The 17,539-nt window shown below is 26.2% G+C and overlaps 2 protein-coding genes across 6 annotated transcripts in view; both read right to left on the bottom strand.

Moving 5' to 3' along the window:
* Positions 1 to 445: 445 nt before the first annotated feature.
* Positions 446 to 9,042, bottom strand: LOC113549552 (putative uncharacterized protein DDB_G0289263). The gene is made up of 4 exons (XM_026950909.1): positions 8,592 to 9,042; positions 5,234 to 6,176; positions 4,531 to 5,162; positions 446 to 2,190 (listed from the first exon to the last, which is right to left on the bottom strand). The coding sequence occupies exons 2-4, from the start codon at positions 6,159 to 6,161 to the stop codon at positions 1,246 to 1,248; spliced, it is 2,505 nt and encodes an 834-aa protein (XP_026806710.1). The 5' UTR covers positions 6,162 to 6,176; positions 8,592 to 9,042; the 3' UTR covers positions 446 to 1,245.
* A 4,545-nt stretch (positions 9,043 to 13,587) lies between these two features.
* LOC113550483 (serine/threonine-protein phosphatase 2B catalytic subunit 3-like) overlaps positions 13,588 to 17,539 on the bottom strand; it is a 58,212-nt gene continuing 54,260 nt past the window's right edge. For 4 of the 5 annotated variants that reach the window (XM_026952349.1, XM_026952350.1, XM_026952352.1 and 1 more), the window contains 4 exons: positions 14,773 to 14,848; positions 14,562 to 14,659; positions 14,142 to 14,404; positions 13,588 to 14,061 (listed from right to left, as the gene is read on the bottom strand). In XM_026952349.1, the coding sequence (XP_026808150.1) occupies positions 14,157 to 14,404; positions 14,562 to 14,659; positions 14,773 to 14,848 (422 nt within the window). In that variant the 3' untranslated portion in view covers positions 13,588 to 14,061; positions 14,142 to 14,156. Of the gene's footprint in view, positions 14,062 to 14,141; positions 14,405 to 14,561; positions 14,660 to 14,772; positions 14,858 to 17,539 lie in introns of all 5 variants that reach the window. The other variant, XM_026952351.1, reaches the window with a different exon arrangement.

The raw sequence follows: 17,539 nt of genomic DNA, 5'->3' as shown, positions 1-17,539 counted from the left end.
TATAAATCATTATTTCAGATTATTTATGTCATCAATAAAAGTTAAGATGAATTGTAAAATAAAAATAAAGTCACCTAAATGCAACGATTTAGCCATTTTGGTACCACTTAATTCAACTTTCACCGCCACAACTCGCTTCTATCATTGAAAATTCTTCTATTTTTTTATTTACTTCATTTGAAGTTGATATCGATCAGAGATCTACCAGGCAAGTTTAGAGATCACTTTGAAGAAAGTTAGAAAATTTACTATGAACTATATTATACTATATCTAATCTGCCGTAGGAAACTAGTTCACAAAATAGCTAGCTGGCTATGGCCTTATTTTGCAACCTCATGTCTATATTATAAGAGATATATCAACATAGAGCTATATTTTGTTTGTTCATATTTCATGGCCAAAGTCGAGATTCGGGTTATACAGCTAAATAGTATTTTATACAAATTAATTTTTTCATCTTTTTAATACTTTGAATAATTTAATGTATAACTAATAAAAAATAAATATGCCACAGGATTATAATATTAATTTAACCTTAGCCACATACTTCCAAGCCTGCTATCTCATTCTTGAACAAGACCATGAATTCAATGCACAAAAAAAATTTAATTTTACATAAATTCAAGTATCTTACAGGTATATAATTTAACCAATTATGCAATAAAAACAAATTAACAGTCATAATATGTACAAACATCTAAACAATTCAATAATAAGCACAATTCTAAAGTTATGATGGTAATGACTTGAATCAAATTTGTACTTAACTAATACTAAATTTTAAAAAAAAATGCAAAAATACCAAGTTACATCTTGATTGGATACAAAAATAAAAAACTAATCCTTACGTATATAATAATTAAATCCCTAATTTACTTTAACGTTTGTTTAGAATTCTTATCTTAAAAGAAAACATATTACAAACTATAGTAATACTATTAAGGAAAAAAATTATATTAAACATATTATCATAACAAAATAATGAAAGTGAATAATACAAATGTATTTAAATAACAGGGTATATAATCTCTAACACATATTTATAAATAAGCTTTGCTTAAAAAGACAATGAATGTAGTAATTCATAATAAATTATGTTCTATTTCAATCATATATTTTTAAATAATAATTAAAAATTAAACAATAAGCCAAAATACATATTATTTTAACTAAGATGTTAAAGGATAAGGAAAATCAATTATTAAAAAAATAAGACATGTCATCAAAAATACAAAAAATATTGATTAATCTTCATCATATCCATCACCAAATTCTAACATTTTGTTTATTTTATTAGAGACTGTTTTGAAATCAATAGATCGTTTGCTATTTTTCTTTTTGTTATACTTAATTTCATCTTCTAGAGTAATTTTAGGTGCTTTGACACGCTTTAATGCTTTGGCCTCAACTGATTTACTTAGTGGGGTTGGTGGTTCACTAGCAACTAATGACTTGGCAGTTGAACTCCATTGATAATTAAATAATGGAGGCGTCACACTCCTGGATTTGTCATTACCTGATACTACACTTAATTTGCTTGGTGATGCCATAACATTATAATCGCTTATATTACCATAATCACGATGATCTACACAATCAAAAAGGTCCAATTCTGTTGATGAGCCATTGAGGCAATGCACTTCTTTTGTTTTAGATTTATTTTTTTTTAATTTTTGATGTGTGTCAGAGTTGTTCAAACTATCATCACATATTTTTGCCTTAGGTTTGATTGTCTTAACACTTTTCTTATTGATTTTAGTAAGAGCAGCTCCTGACACTGATACTTTTTTTTTTTTAACTTCTTTCACAATTTTTACATGTTTTGTAACTATTCTGTCTTTTTGTAATTTTGGTGTTGTTTGTTTTATGGCTTTTACATTTTCTTTAGATTTATCCACACTGCGATTAGTGGAGTTTATGGACGTTTTCATTTTAGATTGTTGCTTAGAGTTGTTCAAACTTCTTATAGACATAGATGAGTTTTCTAGTGTTTTACTTTTTGATTTTGTGGCATTGCTATTTATACTGTTGGTCGATTTTGAATTATTTATTGATGTTTGATTAGATAGTTTGGTGTTACTTCTGTTGCCCAGAGAAGAATTTCCTGATATTTGTTTGGCATTTTTTGTACTGTTAATATTACTTAACATTGTTTTTTCAGGGGTTTTCGGCTTCAAAAACGTGCTTGTCTGTAATTTGAAAATAAAGTATTAGTAATCAAAACAAAATGTTATTAAAGACAAATAATAGTTATTTTGACTAAAAATAATTAAATAGGGGTCTAGATAAGAATCTATTTCTACTCTTATTAACAATATACTTAAAACATAGAGATATAATATTTCTGTTCATTTAGTTCAGGTATGACCATTGTCCATAAATCAGTCCAGTAGAAAGACAAAAATCTTAGTACTCTGTGGGAATCAATATCTATTAACTATTGACTTTGTTCTAAGCTACAGTTAACATAATATTGATTTAAGTAACATTTACAATAGGTGAACTTGAGTATATATGCACAATTATATGTAGTCTTATTTGTAACAAAGAACTCATTTGTAATTCTTACAATTTTAGTACTGATACAATAATCTATCTAAAACAAAATGTATGAAAAACAATAAAAATATACACTACAGAAAAAATAATTTATATATATTCTTCTTTTAATTAAATGAATTAAATTATTGAGATAAGGTGTAAAGTTCATATTAAAAATTAATTTATAATTTATGCTAGTAATCCATGGTATTCTGCTAGGTTGCTATTGGACACTACTGGTTTCTTGCACATAGTTCAATAATATTTTTATATCAAAATCAAGTGGCATAATAGTAAGTTTAATTTAAATAACGATACAGGCTCATTGAGAGCATAGCTAAATAACCATATGTTATTTAAGGTTTGGAGTACTAGGTTGCTAGAAGTTTTTAGAACGGGGTTGGGAAATTTCAAAACTTTGAGGCCTTGATGGCATAAAAAAAATATTCAAATGGCAGGGAGGGGGTATAAAAATATAAATTTACTCATAATAAAATTATGATGTTAATATAATTTGGACTTCGGCGCCACTGATATAGGTGATATAGACAAATAAATGAATAGCACAATGTCTCAACAGATAGCATACTCAGTTGTAATATCCAAAAATAATTATTATCAAAATTAAATAGATGAAGAAAAATATTCTGTACGGGAGAGACATATTCAACGTACAGCGGGGTATGGAACAAATGAATAATTTATAATTTTGTAATTAAATTACAATCGCCAGTGCTAACAAACTATAGTGGTTGTGGACAAAAATATATTATAATGCCTATTATAGAAATATGTACATAATAATATAATGTGAATAATAATATTTAATCTATGGTTGCAACTACATTTTCATTAATTTAAAGAATTTAACAACAAATAGTTACATCAATAAGTTTTATGATTTTTATTTCTTAGCTTGAAGCAGAATATTTTGGGAGTATTTTTTTGATAGATAAAAATAAAAATTTGATTGAGTATTTAAAGTTTAGATAAGTGTAGTGGAGAATATGGTTATACTTAAGGTAATCTCATGTCTCGTTTTAAACAGGACATTCTTGTCTATACCATTGCTCCCAGGGGAATCTTCAGGACATTAAAATGTCCTGTTATTCGATGATAGACAACAAAAATTAATTTTATATATTTCTTATAACTATGGTTTGTCCGGAATTTTACTTGTTCCTGAATTCATCGCCTGACTTATTAAAATAAATTTGTTTCAACAATAAATATTAGTATCAATATATATAGTATTGGAATATTCCAAAAAATATTTTACTATAAAGTATGAAAATTAAAAATGTGAGTTATTCAAAAATGTTAAAAACTTAAAATTTAAAAAATTATAACAAGAACATTTTTTTCTTAAATATTGATAGATTTTGAAATAATGAAGAATAGAGAATAAAAACATCACCCAGTATAGAGTATAGTTTATAGTACATTTAATTAAATCAAAACTCAACATACCTAATAAATACTAAATAGCATATACAACGGACCATAAAAGTTTTACTAATTATTAAAAACTTTATTCAAGAGGATGTCCGTGCAATATGTTATTTCTCTGACCCATGCGCAACATAGATAAATGCTTTCATATAAAATTGGTTTTTTTTTTAATTTTTGAAAATCGGGGTCATACCCTCAAAAATATTATTCTCTATTGTTTTTATAATGGGTGATTTTACTTTAAGATTACTCAAAAACTTAAAAAAAAAATGATTCTGAGTAAATGCATTTTATTTATGTTGCACATGAAAACAAACAGTACACTGATATTCTCTTAGTTATAAAAGCTAGTTAAACGTGCTGAAGCTCCATGATCAAACCAGAATTTACATAAAAAAAATTAATACTGAGGTACTTTTAATATTTTTATTATAGTTTTAATACTAGTAACTATTGTAGTTCACATTATTACACAGACACATAAATTATGTTTTAAATATATTAATTTATTAGAATAATGAATATTATAATTATACCTGTTCTTTTGATTGAGACTTTCTTTTTTTGTTTATATGGATAGAATCATTAACATTATTCAGCTTTCGTTGTTTGTTTGAATTATTGCATATATTTTGACTAAATTTATTTTTCAAAATTTGACTTGGAGTTTCAAACATAGTGGGTTGTTTTTTTGGTTTCTTTGGCGTGGATGCTAGTAATAATGGTAAATGTTCACCAAATTTTCGATGTTTAATTTTATGATTTTCAGTTTCATCATACTCAGACAGTTTTCTTTTATGATTTGCAAGAGTTATATTTTTACTGTAAGTTGTTCCTTTTCTGGTCATACTTGCATCAAGATTCACAACGGCTTTTGTTGGCTTGGCAATTGGTCCAGCAGGAGAACTTATTGAAAAATCAAACACATTTTTTGTTTTATTTCCAGTCCCAGTTAGTTGTTTAACAATATTTCTCCATGTCCTCGGAACTCCATTGATGGATAAGCATGTTTGATATAATTCATTAGGTGACCCACCAATGATATTGCCAACTAAACGGTATAGTCCATTTTTTGTCTTAACTAAATTATTTTCTTTTCGCCCTTCTAAAATGCCAGCTTCATGACGTTTTTCTACAACTGTAAGCTTATCTTCTCCTAACAAATTACCTAAAATAAACATAGACTTGGTTAAATTAGGAAATAATAAAAATATTTAATAAAATAATACGTTCAATTACCAGTTAAAATTATAACATGTTTTGAAATATTAGATTGTTGTGATGTTTTGATTTGCTTCATATTTAAAGACCACATGGATAAAAATCTCTCAACATTTCCTAACATATTTGATTTATTATTATGATGTTGACTTGCACTATTTTTTTTGTTGGTCTCATTATTTTCTGTTAATCCAACAATAATTTTAAATCCAACATCTTCGAGAAGTGATTCTATTGAATTATTGTCATCATTTACATTTTCATTTTGATTATTCTCATCAAATGTTACATCAGAATATGCATTATGTGCAGGTGGTTCATTTCTTGATAAAGATTTAGATTTACGAGTAATTTCAGGAGTATTTTTTTCTTTAACAGTTACATTATGATTTTGGCTAACTTCAATAATTGTGGCACTTATGGAAGGAGACTCGTGAGAATTGTGACCAGATTGGTCAATACGAGATAATACCACTCTAGGTTGAAGACAATCTGGTGGTTTAAATGGATTTGAAAGTTCTCTAGGTTCAATGGGATGAAAATTGTTTTCTGGTATTCTCAATGTGCCATAATCGCTAGAACTAACCATTGATATAGTTGTTGGTGGTCTGTAGTTAAAACTCGCTGATGGCCTATAATTGAAACTTGCTGATGGCCTAGCATAAAGTGGCGCGATTTGTGATGAATTAGTAATTCGAGAAACATTGGAGCCAGAACGATGCCCTTCAATGATAATGCGTTTTATACGTTTCAAAAACGAATTAAATTCAATATCAAATTTACGATACGGTTGCACTTTCAAAAAATCATTTAATAAACTGCGAAGTGCAGCAGCTTTCTCTTCAATAATGTCTTGGAAAAGTAAAGATTCAGATTGAGAAGGATAAAATTGTGGTGCCATAGGCATTTTAAATGCTGAATCAGTTGAACTTGTTTGGTTGCTCATTTTGAATTATAACAACTGGAAACAAATAAATAAAAACAGTTAAATACCTACATAAGTAAAAATTAAGCATACTTGTATATTTTTTAAATTATTACAGCATAGTGCATAGTTACAATTATAAGTAACTAGCAAGTAAGATAACTTTTTTGGTTACCTTAAAACAATTTAAATATGATACAAATTGGTTTTACCTAGGAAAGAACTTTTGGTATTTTCCTGTTATACAAGACTACAGCTATTTTTGCGACTACCTCCATTATATAAGATTACCGCGGTTGTTTTGTGAAACACCATAATCCTATTATCTAAGACTACCAAAATTTGCACACTTTCCTATTATCACAGACTACCTTAGTTTTATTTAATATTTATATTTGTATAATGCATCTGCATATTTAATTCTTTGATATTTTTTTAATCAGTAGGTATTATTTGGATGGCTATATTCAAATTATATATATAAAAGGATTTAAATACCCAGTAATCATTTGTAATGTATTATACGACACACGCTACATATGTGACGTACGGTCACTAAAAACAATAAAATAATAATTATAATAAACACAAAAATAATAGTGGTAAAAATTGTAAATCCACAAATAAAATAATAAATAATGATGGCCACATTTATGAATTATATATAAAAAAAGATGTAATAAATAATAATAATATTGTCGACAGTGTCGTATAATCATTTTAGATGTTTCTACATCAAAAAACTTTTATATCATAAATTGTTCTCTATTTTGAACATAAATTTTGAATCACCCTGTATATATATATGACAATTGTAAATTTCTACGCTAGAACACAGTCAAGGATATCGTATAGCTAATTGTGGTAGTCGCGATGAAGGAGGTAGTCTTGGGTGGTAGTCACGAAAATAGCCGTAGTCTCGTATAACAGAAAAGTACCGAACTTTTTTTTAATTTTATTATTTTACATGAACATAGCTTTTATTTATTTAAATAGGTATAAAAGAGGTCTAGGCACGATGAAACATTTAGAATTTAAGTAAAAATAATATAACTTATGGTGCTAAAAAAATATGCCTACCATTACCTTTAAATTGTACATTGTTATTATTTTTTATTTTTGTGTCTGTCATTACTTTTGAGAAAAATAAAAATAGTTCAACCTTCAACATTAAAGGTGATTGATTATTAGTACAACCGTACTTTATACATAATGTAATTTTAAAAATATTTAAATTTTTTTGATTTATGTTGATAATATTATCGTATTAAATCTTAAAAAGGAAGAAAATAGATAACTGCTCTCAGCTTTGCATTACACGTTGGTGTCAAGCATATCTTGTCATTAAGTCAGTCATTGTTATGTTACGTAGGTATCAAATTTTAATTCAATGACAAATCATTGCATAGCTAATAACTAGGAAAAACAATAGAGTAAAGATAGTCTTTTTATTTTACTATTCATAATACGATAAATTTAATTAACTTTTGTTTCAATATCGATATACTGTAGAATGGTATGAATAGGTTTAAAGTATGTATAAATTGGCAATAGCTTAAAATTAATATAAATATTTTGAAAATATCAGTGTACAATTTAATGATAAAATATGTAAGTTTTAAATCTTTGAATTACAAAATTATTACTTAAGATAACTAATTAATTTATTTTAATTGTAAGGTTAAGCTAATTGTAAAACAATAAGCTATTATGTGCCGGTATTATAGTACAAGGGTCCAGCCAAAAAACTCCCTTATTTAGAAATAGCGCTGTGTGAGTTGTGGTGGTGGTACAACAGTGGAGAGGGTATCGATGGATAGTGGTATAGTGGTAGGGTTAGGGTAGTGGTATATATTTTAATAGATATAATGGCAAGGAACAAAAAAAAAAACAAAATAAAAACCAACAAAAAATAACGAAAATAAAACGTAATTTTAAAAAAAATTTCTAAATTTAAAATTTTTAACGTGACCCCCCTGTGGGCTGTGATTACGTTCTTTGGGGATATTTAAAGGCATAATGTACGATCATCACCGCATCCCTACGAGCACTTAAGGAGTCAATCACCAGGCATTGGCCTCCATTACACCAGCAATGACACAAAAAGTTATGGAAGACTATCGGGAAAGGCTTCATGAATGTATTAATAGTGGAGGACACCACTTAACAGATATAATGTTTAAAATAAATAATTAAAAATGGCATAATATTTATTAGTAAAAAATAAAAGAATTTTTTCTATTTCTTTATTTATTTGCAACTGCTTCTTGAAATATGGGAGGTATTTTTACTAGACCCTGTACTATGGTATAAATTATAATACATAACTTACAAATTATAATATGGCAGTGACATTTCAATTGCATCAATAATATTTTTACACTGTATCAATGGTTTTTTAATACAATTCTATGTTCCGGAAACGATTAGTCTTGTTGAAATTAAACTTACTTTTATATAATTAGCAGTAGTTATCGGATTCGTTGGACGGCGAAATATAGACTTCAACACGCCGAGATGGCTGTTTCGTTCAATCGTTCTGTCACCGAAGTATTTCGGTACAGAATTCAAGTTGTGACCATAAAAAAACAGCAATTAATAACAAAGTATGTCCTACATCTGTAATAACTGGGAATACAAAACTAAAATTAAAAAAATAACAAAATACAAAAAATTAATTGTGTGATACTGGTGTCTAGCAGTCTGGGATTCAAATTTCAAAAATTGAAACTATAGTAAATAAACAAACAGTTATAACAATCAGTTAGTTGTCATTTAAAGCGGGCGAAAACGTCGAAAACTAAATAATAAGGCGCTGGGCCAATAGCGATACGCTAAGTAGGTACAGTGTAGCCAATCGGCGCACAGTGTTTCCAATGTCATTGTGGTGATACCGTTTAAATACGTTACTGTTTGAATAGTGATCACTGAGATAGATAACAACTACTGGAGCGCCGACTCGCTATGTTCATAATGTAACAGAAAACGAGCCGTGTCGAATACCGATATCCCCACCACCGAATGGCAAATTATTTAAATGCATCGAGTACTTAAAAATAAACTCGACATATATTAAATTCTTTTTCAAAATGGCTCATTCTAATATTAACAAACCTTTTACTAATTAAATTAAATAGTATATATTCATGACTAGGAGTCCCTAAGACAACATTTATAGGGTGTATGCCAGGAAAAAAAATAGTGTATTTTTACTTAGTATACTTCTAGCACATTCTATAACATTTAGTTTTACATTATTAAAAAAATTGTTTTCTTTGACAACAATAACTTAGAACGCTTTTTCCAAATGTTGTACAATTAATATGACTGATTTTGAAACATTAATTAATTTACCTTAAACTGACTAAGTAAATGTTAAATTATTTATATAACTATGGTGAAAATGATTTTCCATTAACATACTTATACAAAAGTCACACACCACTTTTGACATAATACTTCTAACAATGTAAACAGAAATGTAATTTAATATTTCATTAACATATTCTCCCTAATGGGTATTTATTCAGTTGATCTAAAAATATGTTAATGTCATTTTCATTTTCTAAATCAGATTCTGAATATGTTGTTTCATTTTGTACAAATTCTATGGCTCTATGCTTATTTTTTCCTTTTGAAAAGGGAATTCTAGAGTTTAATACATCAAACTTTTAAAAGTACATATTCTAGTATGAACTACTTAAATTAAGTTATACTCAAGGGTCAGGGGTTATAGTGGGAACTCAGTTAACCTACCTCTAAATGTGGATAAAAAGCGTTCCCTTTAACAAATTATTCGTAAGGTACGCCGGAACGCTCCAATTATAACCAGGTTACAACATTAATGCTGTATTACTGTGTAATTTTAATTATAAAAATTTATTAAATTTAATAGTTCAGTAAAATGTGTTACATTTCAAAAAAATTGATTTTGAATCAAAGTGACCGAATCATACTATTTCTATAGTTGCGTGTATAAACTACGGGTTTTTGCCATTCGATGGTGGAGATAACGCACAACGCACAACGCGACAGCTCGTTTTCGGAACAGAGTCCGCACTCCAGTAGTTGTTATCTACCTCAGTGATAGTGATTTGTCCTTTCAACAATAAATAATAGTATTATGTATTATGGACAAAGGAGTAAGGGAAAGGGACATTATCTTATTATTTTACTATTAAACATGGATTTACGTGGAATACGGATGGTCCACGCGACCACGCTGTAATTATGTTATATTTACTAATATCTATGGATTTCTACCTATTAATTAACCATGGTTGAAATATACCAAGTATATTCCAACCATGCTATTAACCATATTAAGTCGGCCATTTGATGTATCTACCATCTATCGATTATTATAATGCATTACAAAATATTTTGTCCATATTTTTAATGAGCAAGACAAACTTAATAGGAACCTAAGCTTCTATTAAATTTTTAAGATTTGTGATCCAGTGAAATTTTTTTATCAATAGTATGTATAGAGTGTTTCATAAAGAACGCATTTTTTAATTTTGCTATTTAGCTTTAAAATACATTATCAATGATACCTAATATGTATAAACAATATTATTGTTTCACTGAGACATGAGTCAAGGCACAGAATACTAAAATAGATTATATTTAATCTTTAATTTTCTCAGTTGATCCTGTCTTCAAATTTTGTGACCAGCCTCGTTATTGTTGTGGTTGGTGCTTCGCAGTGTCCTATGATCGTACAAAGTTTCCTAACAGTTACTACAATACAGTCGCCGTGTATATAATGAGTTTTATAAGCAAAACACGTTGTTCGATTATATTCTGCTTCATGACGATAAATGAACAAAATGCATAATATACCATTCATCAATCACTAAAAACTTCAACAACCATAGATAACAGAAAATATGAAAATTGCAATAGGTGAGTTGATTCCCGGGTCATTAATAAGTGTGTTCTAGTTGATTCCCTATTGTTGTGTATCAATAAACTGCACCATGATAAAATGATCATGGACTGCATGACCGTAAAAAGTTTGACCGCCATACATCACAATGCGCGCCTATGTCCACCGAGACTACGCATGAATTTACGAATAATAATTTAATACAATAAATACCTAATTAATAAATAACATTGAATTATTTTTAAAATATGAAAAAAAACTAAAAAAATCAACATTTATGAGAAACTTGTCAACCAACCTCTTCGTGGTTTCTCTTGGGTTACGCTAAATAATAGACTGAATATTTGACTAAATATTGAAAAAAATATATAATGACCCGGGAATCAACTCTTACGCTGCCATAACACCTAAAAACAAAAAAATTACCCAGCATTTCAAAAACTACATTCTTTATAAAACACCCTTTATATAAAAAAAATTAAAACAATTGAATATTTTGAATATCTATAAATAAAAAGAGTCAAAATATTTTAAATTTTATCATGTATACAAAATTCTAATATTCGGTAAAAATTTCAAGCACCCATCTATTCCATTTGAATTAAGTAATACCAAACAAACAAAATTTTTTTTTCTAATACTGGATTTTAAAAAAATTTCCATTTTTCTTTTGTTTTCTGTGTTATTTTGAAAAGTCTAGGTATACTATACTAATTTGTTATTAAGAAGTTACGTACCTTAGTAACCTATATAAGAGATAGTTTTAAGCTCTTTTTGGTTTTGGGCTTTTACTATTTATAATATGTTCAGTTTTTCTAACTTCAAAGGATTAAAAAGGAGATGAAAATATTTTTGATTATGTAAATACATTTAAAAAAGGTAGCTATTATTTGATATTTTTTCAATTTTTCATTATTTATAGAATAAAGATATTATTATATACTTCGTGGTTCATACCTGCTTATTATTTTAATTATCTATTTAAATATTTCAACTAAATAAAACAATATTTGTTTATGGAATCAGTGTGGTATTTTATACTTATAAATATTACATTAAGGAGTAAGGACGTGTAAAAATATTACAGTTCAATGAGTATATTATGTCCAAAATAAAATAAATGAGCAAATGAGCTTTACGAGTAAAAAATTAATAAAATTAAAGTTTCAAGGTAAATGAAACTGAAAATTGAAATATAATCATATATTACGTTAAAATATATCAATAAGATTTTTTTAGCATTTAAATATTTTTAAGAATTTGTTTCTATTTTATATTGATTGTTAGTTTTTTAATGTTATAATTTATAGTAATAAAATAAAATACCTCATATGATGAATAAAAAGACAGCGTTAACAAAATTAATATTTCATTATTATTTTTGTGATACATATACTATCGGTAACGGTAAGTAAAGTATAGTATGATAAAATTGAACCAGTACCAGTAACCAGTATAATATGAAATATTTAAAAGGATCTAATAAAAGCAAGTCATCTCAAAATCAAGTTGTATAAAGTTTTATTTAACTTCTGAAAACAAATAAACATAGAAGAATTAACAGGGTATTTTGGTCTTAAATTATTTATATTATGTATAAAAGAATTTTTGGTGGTCACACAATAGAAAAAAAGTTACATACATTTTTTGATAGGGAGGGTTTGGTTTTTATAATCCGCTAAATATAATATTAATAATTTTACTTTTTATTCATAGTCTTTGTACGAATAAATTAACAGTCTTATAATAAAAGATTAGTGATATTATAATGATAGGAAAAAAAATTGTGATTGACATCATTTTTTTTTCTATATTGTATTTGTTTACAACTGCAGATAACACGTGCAATAATATTACTAAAGATGGAAATGGATAACAAATTGAAATAAATAATTGTGGAAAAAATATATAATTAATGAGCGTTAATTATTCCTGCATAATAAGCAATAGTTTTGTTTATAGTAGAAATAAAACAAGGACAATATTTCTATTTTTTCAAAAAAATGGTTGAACAGTAAAAATTATTATTAATTTTTTTTTTATAATAGTTAAAAACTAGTAGCTATGATAATAATGTAATTCAAATTGAGTGAATTATTAACAAGTTTTTCAATCAATAATATTTAATTAATTTAAACTATAAAGAAAAAATGAAGACAAATGTTTAAATTTGCAGGACCTAAATATAAAATTCATTTTATTGTAGATATATTAATATAATGGTTTTATTTAAATATTATAATATATACAAAATAGTATTAATAAAGAAATATTTATAAATATTAATGTATGTATATAGTATATATATAATAAAGATTTACCTATGCTAAATTAATTATGTGTATTTATTTTTGGTTTTTTAGATTTGACAAAATTAATGGCAAAATATTTAGCATAATACATAGGCTATTGTGACGCATCACATTTTACTGCACATTGCAATTGATACGTAATAGAATGATAATGTGATATATGTCAAAAATATCTTCGATTTATATTGAGGTAAAAAAATTAAATGGGAAAATGTAAATAATTATTAGATAATAATAATTAATATAAAATACTCATTAATTTAATGATATTTTGTCAATATGAAAAGAGTGTACAGTAAAATGAAGAGATCGTATAGCAAAAGATATTATGCCTTAGATATTGATAAAACAAGCGATGCACAAGTATAGTCCAATAGATACCTGACCATTTTTATTTTAAACTGAGGTTTAAGATTTGAAATAACCATAAAAAATGAAACAAAATAACAACAAAAACAGAAAATTAAAATCGTAGAAATATAAGACAATAATTTACAAAAAAAAAAAAGAAAATTATATTATATATATTATTTATATTGACATAATTGTCCCCAGGAACTTTTTTTAAGGTGCCAAATATTTTAATTTAAAATGTACCATTGAAATTAATATGATATATTATTATAATAATTTTAGTAGTTATTGAATTGAATAAACTGTAGACTGTATAAAGAAGATAACAGCACATAGATCCTGGTATAGCTAGGTAATCTGAAATCTTTGAAAACAAACAAATATTTTTAATTTAAATTAAACTAAAATGTATTGTTAAGGTGAAACAGATGTTAAATGATTCACCTAAATGTATGGCAATCATGAATGAGTGGTATTTGTTAATGGTTGTTCCGATGATGTTGGTTTCTGAGTAGTTGATGGGGATGGCGATTTATCTTCTGTTACAGGTGTCACTGGTGTAGTTGATGACGTAGCTATGTTAGATGGCGAGCACTGGTTAGATGGCGGTGTGTCTTTACGTGGTGGCATTCTTTCATTAATTGCATCAAGGCCTTTTGCCTCAGCAAATGAAGTAATCTTATGATTAGGAGAAAAACCTTGAAGTGCTAAAGTATCAATAAAATATTAGTATATTTAAATTGAGGTAAACAAAAGGTTTGAAATCAACATATTAAAAATGTGTATTAATTATGTAATTAAAATGAAGAGATAGATTTAAACTCTTTTTATATGTATGTTTATATTTTTAAAAAAACTGTTTACCATTTTTTAACGATGTTTTGCCGCCAGACAGCGCTCCAAGAGGGAGAGCACCAGTTGGAGTTAAACCCTTCAACTGCAATACACTTTCACTTTCTTCCCTATAAATTGTAATTACAGGTAGTATTAATAATTTTATTATGTAAAGTTTAAGAAATTAAAACACTATTAAAAAATGGATAATAATTATTTTTCATTATATATATATTTTTACCTCAAAACAGAGAAGACTCTTGCCATTTTTCCAATTGCTCTTATTTTATTTCTTATAACTTCTTTTCTCAAATTGGCTGCATTAACTGTTGAAAAATTATGTTTGTATTAATATAAATTAAACAATTTAAAAAAAAAAAAAAACGTTTTAAACAAAACAATATAAAACGTAAATTATAAAAACAAATATTGAACGAAAATATTTATTATTAAAAAACAAGGTAATCAATGAAATATTAAGAATTGTCCAAAATAATGTCTTGAGAAAATATTATTTTATGATTTAGGTAGTTCTAGTAAATATTTTTTCGAAAGTTATAAAATATTTAACAATTATTCTTTATAAAATGTATCATCTTGAAATATAAACAATATATGCGTAAACTGAAAACAATTGTAATTCTAATAATAATTAATGGATTTTAACAAATAAATAAAAAGTGCCAATTAGGCATAATATAAGAAAAACTAATGATTAAATATTGATCCCGGATTTTTTGAGACATTTTGTTGTCCCGAATTTCAAATAAAAACATTAACAAATTTAATTCATTATAATAGGTGTACTATTACTATAAAATTAATTTTTTTAAATATATACGATGTAGGTCGTACATAAAAAAAATGTTAAATCTTTTTGAAAGTTTAAACTAATCTATTTTACTGAAATTCATTAAAATATATTTTAATTGATTAAGGATTAGGACATTTTCGTTCATAATTATTATAACTTCACATTAGATAGATTAAGTACACATGTCACAACATAATCACATCACAATATAAATGCACCTATATATAGTACCGATGACAATAAATTATGTATACGAATACGACGTTCATGCAGATGAAGGATATCGGACGGTTGCTTGTTCAGCAATAAGTCAGATCTGGATACGAATTGTATTTTTAAACGATATAGATATTTATATTAAATTATATGTTAATAAAATAATTTAATGAAAGGGTAGCTGTTTTATTTTTATAGGTTACGGGTGTTGAAAAAAATATATACACACAACATTTGTCAAAAATTCACAAAATTAATAATGATACTATAACGTCTCACAAGGTAAAATGTGTGTGTGTGTGTGTGTGTATAATGTATAATTTATCTTTAAAATATATTCGATAAATTTCTTACGTCGACATGCTGTATAAAAATATTTATAAGTATATTGTTTATTCATCAAATATTATGTAAAAGCTTTAACATACGGCAATAACAAAATACAGCAATCTATACCTAGCCACCTAGGTAGTCATTTAAAAAGATGATAAACACAGCGACGAGCACAAGACATGCTGATATAAATACTAACTACAATTTGCGTGAAAATAAAAAAAGCGAGATATCTTCGTATACTTACCAAATGTGAAGACGTGATGAAAAACAGAAAACAAGTGAAACATACGCAATGTCGTCATAATAATATTTTTGGTGCGCCGTCAAACAAGTCCGTATGTCCGCATCAAATAAAATTGTACATCAAAACGAAAACAGAAAAAAAAATTCAAATTATAATAATTGTAAATCAAATTAACAACGAGTGTGTGTGGTAGAGCTGGTGGTGGGTTTAAGGGATGATACAGAGAAGGGCCTTGTGAAAATACATCACAATATGTTTTAATATTAAGAACAATGCAACTCTACCCTTGTAAGTACCTACTTAATAAATAAATAAATACATATATAATTATATTATAATAGGTATTATTATGCTACCTAAATATTTATTGTACAGCAATATACAGTTTACTGACAAAAAATTAAATAAATATTAAAATAATACAATTAAAGACAGAATTTTCATAATTTTAAATTTATTTTTTATAAGTTCTATACAATGATAACCAATTGCTACGAATGTATGTTTATTGCTCATAGATTCTAATAAAAATATAGTAGGTGCCTATATATTTTTTTTTTATCTTTATGTTTTGAATGTAAATTTAATACATTCAAACTATTTTTTTGAAAATATCAGTAATATTTTATTATTGTTCAAATAAAAATACTTGCAAATATTTTAATATATTATTTTTTAAATTTATTCATTATATTTATTATGATATACCCCCATTATGTGCACTTTTTATAAACAAACTTTAATATATACGTATTTATTATTTTGGAATATTTTTTTTTTTTACTTGTTACTTTATTAATTTAAATATTTTAGGTAATTTTTCATTTTTTTGTTTTTAATTTTACACCACCATCAAAATCTTTTCTTCAATTATAATTTTGTGTAAAAACAATAAAAAATACTTCTATACAGACTACGTATAACAAGTAAAAACAGAATTTATTAATAGGGCGTACTCAAATGGTTAAGACTTGTGGAACAACCCATATTAGAAACTATTCATTAAGGTTTTATTTTTGAAACTCTTATTTTGGTACTTAGATGGGACATACAATATGTAGGTATATAAATACAAGAAATTATTTCTACATATATTATTACTATTTAATATTCTTATATTAGTCAATTATTTAAAAATGTTTGATAAAAAAAAAACATATTGGTATTTTTGAGAGAAATTGGGTATAACTTAAGAAAAATGGATTAATGTTTATATTGATCTTATATCCAATAAATTAATTTTCTATAAGAACCCCTGTTATATATTACATTTTATAGGATTATATTCACGTTTTAATTATACATAACATGGCTAAGCGGTAATGTTTTTCTTTATAACGCGATAGGTTAAGTATATTGATATCGTTGATGTATTAAGACAGGTATATTGTAGTCTGT

The sequence above is a fragment of the Rhopalosiphum maidis genome, chromosome 1 (assembly GCF_003676215.2).
Source record: "Rhopalosiphum maidis isolate BTI-1 chromosome 1, ASM367621v3, whole genome shotgun sequence".
NCBI lineage: Eukaryota > Metazoa > Arthropoda > Insecta > Hemiptera > Aphididae > Rhopalosiphum > Rhopalosiphum maidis.
The sequence above is the reverse complement of the archived record's forward strand: the minus strand, read 5'-3'. Positions and strand labels throughout refer to the sequence as shown.

Coding starts and splice junctions, on each gene's coding strand:
- LOC113549552 (XM_026950909.1), bottom strand. CDS start 6,161: ATGAGCAACCAAACAAGTTCAACTGATTCAGCATTTAAAATGCCTATG. Junction 5,163..5,233: donor ACATGTTATAATTTTAACTG/GTAATTGAACGT, acceptor TGTTTATTTTAG/GTAATTTGTTAGGAGAAGAT. Junction 2,191..4,530: donor AGTCTCAATCAAAAGAACAG/GTATAATTATAA, acceptor TTCAAATTACAG/ACAAGCACGTTTTTGAAGCC.